This window comes from Syngnathoides biaculeatus, chromosome 4 (genome assembly GCF_019802595.1).
Source record: "Syngnathoides biaculeatus isolate LvHL_M chromosome 4, ASM1980259v1, whole genome shotgun sequence".
Taxonomy (NCBI): domain Eukaryota; kingdom Metazoa; phylum Chordata; class Actinopteri; order Syngnathiformes; family Syngnathidae; genus Syngnathoides; species Syngnathoides biaculeatus.
In genome coordinates, this window is record NC_084643.1 from 25,349,521 (window position 1) to 25,363,435 (window position 13,915).

The following is a 13,915-nucleotide window of genomic DNA, read 5'->3' on the forward strand; positions in this document are numbered from 1 at the left end:
TCATGTTTTCTTACTCCACCATTCAAGTTCCTTTTTGCATTTTTGTATTAAATAATAATTAAGTTAATGTTAAATTATTAGAGAATTATTTAATTTCTTTTTACTTATGGTTAAATGTTTTATTATTAATTGTTTCAATATTAAACTATGATTTAATATATTATTCACAATTTGTTGCATTGTTATGTTACTTTATTATTACTTACATTTTTATTTTTTGTAGTTATTGTGACCTACAAAACTATAATTTAAAAAAATAACATATGAAAATATTGGCATTTTATAATTCTTTTATTATCTCATTCATTCCCAACCCTGCTGATCCTGGTTAAATTATTACTACATTATGTTTGAATTATCGTAGGTGTTCTATTCGACGTGCGGACGTGTGCTTAAGTCGAATAGTTTTGTATCGCTGTAGTCGACGTCTGTGAGTGTACCGTGAAAAAAGTGGTCTTGGCCTGAGGCGACAGCACCGAGGGCCCAAAGTGGTTCCACATGGTTTCCTAGAATTAGGCTCCAGATGAGGCGTGCAGTGGCAGCACTTCGCCCGCGGCCATCCGTGGTGGAGTGCCAGCGGGATCCTCGCCACCTGCTTTTTTTTGCAGTGCTCTTGCGTCACTGCCTCAGAGGGGGGCTATTTTTAGAAGCGGGCCAGAATATTCTCCCAGCAAACAACGTCAAGCGCTCTGCTTGCGTATGCCCGGATTATTGTGACGGAGCTATTTTTATACTCTGTGTGTGTGCTTTCTGGGTCAAGCGTGGGGCTCGTACACTGGAGTGTTGCAGGTCTTGCATCTGTATCGCATTCCAAGGGAAAGCCGGACAAAAGGGGCTTGCTTGTGCTTTTTGATTTGTTTTGCTGTTGTAGAACGGATTATATATATATATATATATATATAATATATATATATATATATATATATATATATATATATAGATTGTAAAAGGCATTACACTATATATGTTGGCCATAATCTGTATGGTTCAGGGCGCAGAAAAATCATTTGCAACAAATTATGACATTATCATTTTCTTTAAAAACGGGCATGCATACATATCCTTACCACTATACCATAGTTGTCTGTCATTTCTCAACTACTCTCAGAACATCAATACAAATATGAATGTGCTAGCTAAAATAATGTTCCCCCCCCCCCTTTGAAGTATGTGTAGATTCTCAGTTATCCTGTGATGGTAATCTGCAGCGTGTCAATGGAGGCAACTGACATAACCCTGTTTTTTGAGGGGAAAAAAAAAACATTTTTCAAGATTAGAGTCAGATTTTTTTTTAAAGGATAAAGCGGACTTTTCCAGAATAAAAATGCAGAATGTTAGGAGAATAAATTTGTACTTTTTTTTATGGGAGGCTGGTGGTAGAGCGGCACAGGCAGTGACAGAAGAGTCATTGGTTTGAATCTCTACTCTGTGGAAATGTGGAGACGCTGAAGCCTAAATTTCTCCGAGTGGGACTGACAACAGCTTGCATTGCAGCAGCCGCTCATTGTTGTACGAGCGCATGCGAGAAAGCGTGAACGTGAGACTCTGGAAAGCACTTTGGCCACAGTGACGGTGTACGGACACTGCTGTTTACCATCTGGAAATGGACTTGTTTTAAATATGATTCTTTCCTTTCTTTTTTGTTCTTTCTCATACAACTTTGAATGTAATAATTCCCTAAAAACAATCAAGGTACGGTAACTCATTTGGCTTGATACACACACGAAAGGCAATAGGTCTGTTTTCGCGCCATTTTTTTTTCTCCCCTGCCTGACCAAACACATCAAATGCCAGACAATCTTAAATCCTTTTAAGATTATAATCTAACATTGTCCTTAGGTCTGATGTGTGTTAAAAGTGGCTTTGTACCGATTTTTGGGTCCGAAGCAAATGGGGAGCTGACAATTTTAAATTATGAACATGAATGTTGGTATTTCCGACCGAATGAGTGGGGAATGCCGACTTCTCACGAGTGATGCTGAAGAGAATGGTGAAGTGGAACAGAATGTAGCCAAAGACAAACCCAAGACTGACAAATACGGAAGCGACTATAATTGAAAACACGTCTTACCTGACGTCGTTTTATGTGGAAAAGGGGGTTCCTCAGATAGCAAGAAGTATTTTCCGAAGAGAGATGTTTTTTGAGAACATCACCAGTTTGCCAGCATCTCAGCTCTGGAAACTTTCGGAAACGTTCAGGAAACATCGGCACATATTCGGAAGTCTTTCTTCCTCTTGGGTTTTGTGAGATTATCTGTGATCATGCGAGACTTCGAGCTAGGTGGTGCAGTACAATCACCACACATGCTTAGCAAAACTGCAGGTTTAAAAAAAAAAAAAAGAATATTTTTTCTTATTCTTGTGTGGGATATGTAGCGGGAAAAAAAAATCTGAAAACTCTTTGTGTGTACCAGTTTTTAGGTAAGCCCTTGCTTGCCTGCATGTGCCCACGGGCTTAAGTAATGTAAGGCGCTCATTCAAAATGCGTAAGACCAAGGAACCCCTGCGCAACTCTCAAGTGCCGCCACCAAAGCTGTCCTTTGTTTGCCGGATAAGCAACGCAGTGGGACTATTAGTACGGCGATTACGGGGGCCAGGCAGTAGAGAAACGTGCTCCTATATGAGTGGATGTTGATCTTATGCAATGCTTGCGAGTCACATTTTTGCTCTTTCCTTCTTCATAAAAGAGCCACAAGTACTTTGTTATTTTACTTAAGTATATTTTTTCCCCATGTATCTGTACTTGTTTATTTTCCAACAACTTATTTCTTTTACTCCCTGCATTGGGAATACTTTCTACAATATATTCTGTCAAAATAGACATTTAACTCCCCACCACCCTGTAGATTTGAAAGCCTGACTAAACTAAGTGGTTGTGTATTGTTAAATATTTAGTTGATTATCTTTGATTTAATGTACAATTTACTGCTGCCACTATTCTTGCTAGATTTTTAATTGGACATTTTTTAATGAAGCCAAACTCTAGATTTTGTACCTTTGTTTAAAAAAAAAAAAAAACAATAATAATAATTTTTAGACACTTAAGTTTCTTGAATAGTCTTTCGTGTTTGTCTTTCTGGCAGTGTTTTGTTTCATTTGAAATGTCATTAAAATCGTTAATTTCCTAGAAAGAAGGCAAACTTGATGCTGTACTTTCCTATAAAGAAACTGTTGTGATATATTAAATATTTTCAGCATCTTTCAGCTACTGCATGTCACTTTCTTTTCCATTCATTACCAAACTATGATTAAGCAAAGTGTTTGTGTATTATTCAATATTTGCAGTTTCAGTTTCAAAACAAGACAAACACTGGATCCTCCTCTTTCTTAAAAAATTTAAATTAGATATGTATTTGATCATCTTTGTTGCAGTTTTCCTATCATTTTAAACTAGATGATACAATTTTTTTGTTGTTGTTTGTTTTTCCCACATTTGTTTGGGAGAATTTGTTGTGGCCCAATGAAAATAAAGGTAGATGTTTTCGACATTAAAACACCACTGCTCCGCATCACCACAGGTGGTGATTGCAGCATCTAACTTTGTTCTTCAGCTGCAACTGAGGTCTTGGACAAGGTGGAAGAAATTCATGAACGCTTCGAAAGTGCAGTCGAACAGTTTCAAAAATGAAAGGAAAGTCCTACTTGATCAGATTTTTTTTTTGTAAATGGTGGAAGGTGTGTGACGACTCCCATTGAACACGAGTCTACATTTGATCTGAATGCACCACATGAGTTTTAGAAGGTTTGCACATTTGGGCAACCATCGCAGTTGTTTGTTTTTAAGATTCACATTTCATTTTTATGTGACTTGCACTGCATTTTGAAATGGTTTCTCTCGTTTTTATATCACAAAAACCTGCCGTTTGAACAGAGGTGTATAGACTTTTTATACCCACTGAGCATCCATCCTAACTCGCGCCACCCACACGTTCCGTATGTACAGTACTGTACACCCCCACTGTGGCCTGGTGCCCAGCGCGTGCTCATTTCAAGGCGGCTATTTGTACAATTGTTGTTTGGAGGGGAGAACATTACGTAATGCTCCCCACTAAAACTGTAATCCCTCTTATTGCTGAGTCAAGCCCCCACATGTGATGGAGCCCAAGGTCCGGGGACGCTTGATGGGACCACACACACACACACACACACACACACACACACTCACACACATGCATACGCATACGCACGCACGCACACTCGTGCACACCAAGAATCAGCCCTGCGTATAAGTAGAGAAGTTTATCAAGGGAAGTGCTTACTGGATCAGGAGATGCTGAATGGAGAGGAAGCGCACATGGTGTACATCCCAGAGTGAGCCCTGCTAATGCCACCTACCGTATATTTGAGCATTTTCCAACTTTTTCTGATGGTATCTAATTCTCTTTCCCCCTTGCAGGACTCATCCGTGAAGATGTCAGCGTGGCTGATTTGACGCATTGCCTGTAGGAAAGAGGCGTTTTCTCCTCTTCCTTCTCCCCTTCCCCGTCCCCCCCCCTGCCCCCCCCCAACCCTATCAGTTTTCACCTTAGCCTGCCTTTTCCAACCCCACCCCACCTTCCATCATGCTTATCAAGGAGTACCGCATCCCCATGCCTATGAGTGTGGAGGAGTACCGCATCGCCCAGCTCTACATGATCCAGGTGAGGACAGCATGGCCTACACTATCAGGAGCACTCACCTGCATTAACAACACAAATTGTACAGTGGTAGTACTTTGAGATACAAGTAACTCAACAGCGTTTTTTTTTTTTTTGTTTTGTTTGTTTTTGTAATACCATATTATTTGCCTTGACTGCATGTACAAATTTAAGACGTGAGTGCTGAATGGTGGCAGTGAACTTGACTCATTTGAAAACAAGCAGCAGTTTGGCATAGGTTTCAAGATGTGTATTTCCATTACCAGTTGGCGTTGAGTATTTAGCTAAACATAAAACAAAGAACTGCGTTTTGTATTAAAAACAACCACATAGCTTTATCTTGAGCTTAGCTGAATGCTAACAAACAATGCAAAATGCCATAGCTGTGTTCTAATCGTTGTAGCAAACGCTGAAGCGCCGCATGTAGACATAAACTATACCAATTCTCAGGCATAAATACCTTATCCTCTGCCATTCTGCCAAATACGACTACAGTGTACTTATCATACATGGATTCATCAATTTGTGGATTTTGGGTAGGAATTTAATATCTTTTATTAGTGTAAACCCCACTTATAGATAGTACTTTTTTCCCTATCCCCTGCTTATTTTTTTTAAAATTCAATCCCCCATGTACTTGATTTTTTTTTTTTTTTGGTTCACAAAAAAATAAATTTTTTGGCAGTTGTAAAGGACATCCATAATGTGCAGATTTTTTGTATTTCCTCTCACAAATTTCACTGCAGATTGCTGAGTCACTTAGCCGTGAAACTCTTCATGTACCTTTGTGTGTTTATACTGCCCCCTAGAATAGATAGCATTCCATTCATGTATTTCATTGGGGATTGATGTTTTGAGATTCAAGTGATTCTGAGTTGCAAGTGAGGAACAAATAAGTAAATGATAGAATTTATGGAAATTCATTTTTGCATTTTTGTTGTTGTTTACAAAGACCAATCATAAAAGTTCCACTTTTGAAGAATTTGAATTTTCCATCAATCAATTGTTCAGGATTTAATAATCAACATCTCATTTTTAAAAATGATTTGTCTTGATATTAGATCAATATGGATTCTGAACTGCCCTGCATGATGTATGTTGCATAGTTATATAGTGTTATTTTGCCTTTTTGTGAAGTAGTAACAATTTTTATAATTGCAACGTGATAGTGATGATATTAAGAGGTGGACGCTCCGGTTATTAAATGGATATCCGCAATGACAGGTTGCTATGGTGGTGTGAGTGAGGATACACATAAAGCAGTTTATATCTTTAATGTAAAAAAAAAAAAAAAAAAAAACCTCTCATATCAGGATTTTCCCAAGCTCAAAATGAGAAAGCAGAAGTACTTAGTTCTTATGGTATGGAAATGGGAAATTTGTGGTTGCAGTTTTCATGAGGTCCGAGTTTTTAGAGCCAGAAACAGTCCGAAATTAGGTGGAGGCAGTCACCTCAGATTTTTTTTCTGCAGCAAAATCCGTGCATGATTTCTCCTCGTTTGGTGTGCGCACATGCTGGAGGATTTATTTTAATCCAGCGGTGCTGCCAATTTATTCGCTGTACCCACAGGAGAAAGGCCGACTCGTCATAACACGCTGCATTATTTAACGCAGATATATCTTACTGGCTATCTTTTCTTTTTTCTTTTTTATTTTTTTTTTTTTTTTACCTTTGAAGCATTTCTATATAGCTTTCCTGTGTACAGTAAACCCCTGGTAGTAACTGATGAACCTTTCAAAAAGTTATTTATTTCTATAATATAGTAAGTATTAGTCCAATAGTCCAATCTATTTTGTATTTATAGTTTGTAAATATGATACATAGTGGGATCCTAAAGCACTTCATCATTTAATTATCCTCTTAAAACATTACCTTTAAAAATGAATGGCTTACAGATGATTTAATTTTGATGTTCTTTTTTTTCTATAGTCACTCAGCAGACAAGAAACATACACGTTGCCAAGACTATCTGAAACTTCCACTAACAACCCAGGTCAACGTTAGTTCCCTTCCTGGAATACAAAGGGTCGGTCAAGATCTCAGTCAAGATCTAACACTGATTTTTTTTTTTTTTTTATGTGCTCTGTGTGGCCTGGGGGCCATACCACCCGAGTTTAGATGGTGGGGAACACGATTTAGTGGCCTCAAAAAGCAATCAGCCCCAACTTATGTATACAAAAAAAACATCATCTTTTTTCCTCTGTGGTGTTTTTGCATGCCGATGAGTGGGGCACGCAAAGGAGGTTAGCCATTAAAACGCCAGTGGCCCGTAGTTACCTCTTCCCCTGACCTGCACCGCCTCGTTGATGGGAGGCTGCCGTCTCCATGGCAACCGTGACATCAGCAGCGGCATGCCAGCGGTCAGAAGGGGTTGACTGCAGGGAGAGAGACAGACATACACGGGAAAGTTGAGGGTTTGGAACCGAGCATTATTAAGAGGCTTATAATATTTGCTGCATTCACTTAGCTCATTTTCCCCTAAAAACAATTTATTATAATGCATTTCTTGTTTTTAAATTTGATTTATTGTGAATGAATGATGTAAACAAATTAACAAACAAAAAATTATTCAGATGAAAAAATATTCATTTTTTTAAATTTTATTAAATATTTTTTTTAATTGTAAATGAAACGGTCAAATGTATAATTTTACATAGACGTAACATTTTTTACTTCATTTAATATTTGGTTATTTATTTTAGGCCAAATAAAAAATAATACTTTTAAATCTACGTTTTAATAGTTTTGATTTACTTTGTTAAACAATTACTTTATTGCGACTATGATAGATATTTAGATTTTACTTTTTCTTTTAAACGTCATCTCCTGTCACATCTGTCCAACATTTTTTATCTGTACGTGTTCCGTTGCTGCCCGGTTGCCATGGCAACAGCAGCAAACGTATGCCTCCATGTTTCATCGTGTTCTCCGGCCCTGGTCCCTTCTTCCCGCTTCCCGTCCTTTGTGACAACTCATTTTAAATTTGTCTTCGCTTCCGTCATGTTTGGGTGAGAAATGAAATATGGCCGCCACCATGTCGCTGCATCTCAATCAGTAAACTCCATGAACTAACTTGGACTCCCCCCCCCCAAAAAAAAAACAACCCAAAAACAGGATGTGACTCCCTGACACGTACACCAGCAAGCTTTCATGATGACGTCATTTTAGCTGGTGATGACTTGACAGCTGTGTGGCCGACAAACGTGTTACAGAATAAAATCAACTTCCCCAGAAATATGTTATTTCTGTACAGATACAGTAGTAGATACAAGTTTTTCATTCCATCACCAGATTTTTAACGCAAAACACTCATATCTTTCCTCAGTGATTTGAATGAAAGTGCCCTAAAGTGTCATAGCCTTCCAAAACCAAAGGACACAATGTTTTTTGATAAAAAAAATCTCAAAAACAATTTTATTCTATAAAACATAGTAATGACATTATTAAAACACTATGTAGAGAGATAAAAAATTTTGCCACACTTTTTGCTTGAATTCAGTGAACATTGTTCTTCTCCTTTTGGAGTGCATTCTCTGGCCACCAGGGAGCAGTATAATTAGCAAAGTGACAAGTGGCCGTCATTGTAGAATTTTCTTAAAAATAAAACATGGACGGACACCTACATAAGAAATCCTACATACCAAATTCAGGGAAAAAACTATTGATTACAAGTACGTGACACTAGTACATGACCTCTCTAAATATGGGCCATACTGCACTTCTCATGAATAAATAATTTGCTCTGTTTACGTTGAATTTTTAGGGAGAGTGACACTATTTACAATTTTGACGTCGACATGGAAAACTGTTGGGAATATTTTTAATAGAAACTTGGACCTATGTTATGTTAAACTATGGCTTAAGAATGGGATGTCACTTAAATTCATATCTGAGTGAAGGCAGTCTATTTTACTCACAAGCGTAGTCACAGAACTACAGCAATTCAAATTGTATAATCAAGGCACCACTGTCTTAGCGGGGCGACTGTGTCTTTGAGGAGTAATGTTTTCAAACATTCTTGTACATTACACTGCATGTAGCACCAGAGCATGTAGGGAGTTAATTCCCAGACTTGATTCCTGCAGTCAATAGAGGGAGGGGAAAGCAGAGGAGAGGCCATGTGCGTGATGAATCAGCCCCGTCTGCAGGAGGAGGAGAACGTTGAGCGTCCAGTGTAGCAGACCTCGTTACCGATGACAGGTCATTCATTAGCCCCAAGCGCCGCGCTCTGCAGCAACGCACGGAGAGCGCACACCACCCAGACGCAAAATCCACAGACCTGCATTACAGGAACGACTCACAGGCAGTTTTCAGGGCAACACAGCCAAATTTGGTAGCAGGAGTAGGAACTCAAAATGCACTGCATGTTGTAAAAGTGTTCCCTGCACATTACTGAAAATGGCGTTTTGGTATTCAAAGACAACATCTTCAACAAAGAGCCCTCCTTAGAACTTCGAACCATATTTGGGGACAGAACCAACGCCTTAAAATGTACATTTCGGCAAATTTGGCAAGCTTTGTTGAAATTGACGTTGTATGCGTCAAACTGTGAATGACTGGGAAGCACATCTGCTTCACAGTTCTGAGGACCCAGGTTCAAATCCAGCCCCGCCTGTGTTCACTTTGCATGTCCTCCCCGTGCCTGCACGGGTTCGGTTTCCTCTCTCATCCCAAAAACATGCATGGGTGTTGAATTGAAGACTCTAAATTGCCTGTAAGTGTCAATGTGAGTGAGAATGGTTGTTTGTTTCTATGTGCCCTCCGATTGGGTGGCGACCAGATCAGGATGTACCCCGCCTCACGTCCAGAGTCATGATAGGCTCTAGCTCAGCGAGGATAAGTGGTAGGGACAGCGTAGGAATGAAGAAAATGATGTTCCGCACACTGATTAAAGACAATTTCCTTGCTGGAGTTCTTGTTCCTGAAATGGCTAACTCAAAAAGTTTTATTTAATATATACATGTTCTTTCTTCATGTGGCAGAAAAAGAGCCGGGAGGAGAGCTGCGGCGAGGGCAGCGGCGTGGAGATCCTAAAAAACAAACCGTACACAGACGGACCAGGGGGGACAGGCCAGTACACCCACAAGGTTTACCACATTGGCATGCACATTCCCAGCTGGTTCCGTTCCATCCTGCCCAAAGCGGCGCTCAGGGTGGAAGAGGAGTCCTGGAACGCCTACCCATACACGCGTACACGGTGAGATAATCAGATTTTACAGAAAAGCTCAATATCATAGTAGAAATATTTAAACAAAACATTTATATATTTTTTGGACATGGCATGTTCGAGAATTTTTTTAAATACATTTTTTTCCAATAAACAATAGAAATTTTACGAGAATCAGGTTGCATAATTTTGAGAACCAAATTATAACCTTGCATTAACAGACAGTTGTATATTTTTGATTAAATTGCCATACTTTCAAACAGCTACTCATTTTGTAAGAATAATTATATTTTAAAGAAAAAGTCAAAGTCTTGTATGGAAAATGAGCACTATATTTTAAGATGTGTCTTTCCCTTTTTAAAAAAAAATTGCACATTTTGTATATATTCATTTTAAGATGTGTCTTTCCCTTTTTAAAAAAAAATTGCACATTTTGTATATATTCAAGAAGAAGGTCCTATTTTTAAGAAAAAGGTTTTCAGAAGAAAATTGTGAAACCCAACAGAATAAAGTCAGATATTTTCTGGAAAGAAGTATGAATATTACAAGATAAAAACATTGACATCTTTGAGAAAAAAGCAAGACTAGGAAAAAAGTTAACATATGCAAATAAAGTCGTATACATTCTTAAAAAAAATGTCTGCCACTGAAAATTAAGTCATCCCACTGTGATTAATAATCACTTGGAAATTTCGCTTTCTCCATTTCTGAGTTTAAAACATTTGCTTAAATAAGTTACAATGTTATGACAATTTGTGGGATGGGTATTTTAAGTAAGCTACCTAAAATGTAAAGTGTCAGTGTGGTCCTTGTTGTTCTCCCTCCAGATATACGTGTCCCTTCGTGGAGAAGTTCTCCATCGACATCGAGACATACTACATGGCCGACACGGGCAGCCAGCCGGATGTTTTCAACATGTCCGCCGCCGACAAGCGACAGCGGACCGTCGGTAAGGCCGCAAAGCATTTAGCTGTCAAAACCTGTTTTCACGCTGCATTTTCTACACTAATGCAAAGGGATGGGCGACATTGCCGTCAAATCAAAATTCTTTCCTCTGTTCTCCATGTGGGAAGCAGCTGAGTCCCACTTGTGGCCATCTGCTGATACTGCAATGCTGCCATATTATTATTATTTTTATTTTCATTATTATTGTTATTATTATTATTATGATTAGTAGTAGTAGTAGTAGTAGTAGTAATAGTCGTAGTAATATCTATTTTTTTTTTTGTCCTCCCATTTGTGAAGGGCAGTATTCGTAGTCCACTAGAGAATATAATTGTGTCTCTGGTGCTTTGGTAATTAACTAAGTTAAAATAATGTAATTCTAATATAACATAAAAATGTTTTTTTTTGTTTTACTTCAGGGTGTTTTAAAAATTTTATTGTTGTAAATTTCATTTGTATTTTATTTTATGACATTTTTCAGATGTATTTTTTTACATTTATTTATTTTAAAAACGCAATCAAACATTTATAGTGTTATTTACAAAAATACTGACTTAGATGTAATTAAAAAGGAATTTGTTTTACATTTGAGTCGTAAAACCATTTATTTGTTTATTTTACTCTATAAAACATTTTATTTTTGATTTTTAATTGGGAAAAAAACCTTTTAGATATTATACAAACGTGTTTCATGATGTTTTATGTCATTCATATAAACAAAGTTTATAAAATATATTTTATTTGTATGTTATTAAAAATAATTGTAAATTTGGGGATTATTATTATTATTATAAAAAATATAAGTCTGTAGGGTTTAAATATTATATATTTCTGATTTAAATGGCAGACCCCATCGACATAGTGACTGATCCCATTCCTCCCCACGAGTACAAAGCCGAGGAGGACCCGAGGTTATACAAGTCGACCAAGACGCAGAGGGGCCCCTTGCTGGACGACTGGATCGAAGAGTACAACAACAACCCGGACAAGATGCCCATCATGTGCGCCTACAAACTGTGCAAGGTGGAGTTCCGCTACTGGGGCATGCAGTCCAAAATTGAGAGATTCATCCATGATGTTGGTGCGTACGTCTTTAAAATGATTATTGTTGCCTTCCTCACTTTTTGGATCAACTGATTCATACAATTCAAATCTGAAACTTTTCAGTTCATTCAGGACTTCTATGGAACTATTTACCATATTTTCCAAACACCCACATTTTCACATCTATAGTCCCAAATTTACAAATGTTATACATACAGTTGTTTTCAGAAGTAGAAGAACAAATAAGCAACAAATGAGCAAAAAAAAGTTTCCAGACTTTTCTCTCTTCTACTTGAACTTAACAGTCAAACTACACATCAAACCAGCTTAGACCTATTTAGAACAACCACATCGTTTTTGCTTTAACTCATAAATCTGTTTAACTAACTCTTCACAAACAATGCAAAACACCATTGGCAGCGGAAAGAATAGCACCAATGTTGTGACTTTATAATCTTTTAAGATTATAAAAATAAGATATTTCAATACAAGCAGAGAAGCAACACACATACATAGCAATACTTTCAGGCATATTTTGTATATATCTCTGTGAAGAACTAATATTACTGTGGCTTACCGAGAAGCTGTGGGCATCTTTATGTGCTGTTTGGCCATATGTCTGTATTATACTGCCCCCAGCTGGCCAAGCCACTCACAATTTAGGCGATCCTGACGGACCTGAAAAACATGTTTAATCTGAGTTGAGTTCAGACAGTGAAACAAAAAATGAAATGTGTGCAAGGGCGTCACTGGTTATGGCGTTGGCCTCACAGTTCTGAGGACCCGGGTTCAAATCCCAGCCCCACCTGTGTGGAGTTTGCATGTTCGCCCCGTGCCTGCGTGGGTGTTTTTCCGAGCACTCCAGTTTCCTCACAGATCCCAAAAACACTCTAAATTGCCCCTAGGTGTGATTGTGAGAGCGAATGTGCCCTGCGATTGGCTGGCAACCAGTTCTTGGTGTACCCCGCCTCCTGCCCGATGACAGCCGGGATCGGCTCCAGCACTCCCGCGACCCTTGTGAGGATAAGCGGCTCAGAAAATGGATGGATGGCTGATACATACACACACGTACATTTACCTCTTTGTTCCAGATTTTTCTACTGATTCAAACAATTTCAACTTCAAGTGTCATTTTCTACAGTGTAATTTACCTTTATTTGGATTTTTGTTTCTGCTAGGACTAAGAAAAGTGATGGTACGTGCCCACCGGCAGGCCTGGTGCTGGCAAGACGAGTGGTACGGTCTGACCATGGAGGACATCCGGCAGCTAGAGCTGGAGACCCAGTTGACTCTGGCCAGGAAGATGGCACATTTTTGCCAGGTGGAGGAGGCCACCGAGGCCAATGGGGGCACGCCGCCTCCCGTCAAAGAGCAGGAGGCCAAGGAGGAGATGGAGGCCGAGGTGACAGTCGCCGGCACTGGGACGAACACGCTGCAGCCCCGCGGTGTGCTCACCAAGCAGTGGTCCACCTCCTCGAGGTCCTCTCGCTCCTCAAAACGAGGAGGTGAGCGTCACTTCTTCCGCCTGCGTTCGGGTGTGACTCAACGATTTATATTTTAGTCAAACACTTATGGCAAGGTGTCTTTAAAAAGGGGTATTTTCAAAATATATTGAGTATTTTTTTATGTTTATAAATACTTTTAGTGTACTTAAATGTATATTTCAAAATCTTCTTGGTTGTATCCTAAATAAATTGTATTATTTCGTTCAAAACAAAAAAAATAGATATTTCGGGGTATCTTAACTTTTTAATTGTTAAAAATATTTTCATGATGTTTTGTAATGTTTTCAAAGTAAATTCAAGATTTATTAAAGAAGTCGCTTAAGCTAATGTTTATTTATAATATCCCCTACAAAAATCCAAGACCTAAATGCAAAAGATGTGATACATACTGTAATATGATCCTAAAGTTTCTACCCCCTAAAATCATGAAAGCGACTTGTGAAACACAAATGGGCGGGGCTTCAATGTATTATGTAACTGTATCACGACCTGTTAGACCTCCTGGGCTATTTTTTACAAGTACAGCAGCAGCCTTTCCACTGGCGAGCGACCCCCCCCCCCCCCAATACACACACACACACAGTTTTGTGTTTCCTCGTAGGCCTATTCTTAGAAGC

The 13,915-nt window shown here is 38.7% G+C and overlaps 1 protein-coding gene across 4 annotated transcripts in view; it reads left to right on the forward strand.

Annotated features, from left to right (window-relative positions):
* LOC133498962 (membrane-associated phosphatidylinositol transfer protein 2-like) overlaps positions 1–13,915 on the forward strand; it is a 65,977-nt gene that overhangs the window by 21,652 nt on the left and 30,410 nt on the right. For all 4 annotated transcript variants that reach the window (XM_061816340.1, XM_061816341.1, XM_061816342.1 and 1 more), the window contains 5 exons: positions 4,397–4,640; positions 9,620–9,834; positions 10,632–10,753; positions 11,597–11,830; positions 12,972–13,298. In XM_061816340.1, the coding sequence (XP_061672324.1) occupies positions 4,563–4,640; positions 9,620–9,834; positions 10,632–10,753; positions 11,597–11,830; positions 12,972–13,298 (976 nt within the window). In that variant the 5' untranslated portion in view covers positions 4,397–4,562. The remainder of the gene's footprint in view (positions 1–4,396; positions 4,641–9,619; positions 9,835–10,631; positions 10,754–11,596; positions 11,831–12,971; positions 13,299–13,915) is intronic.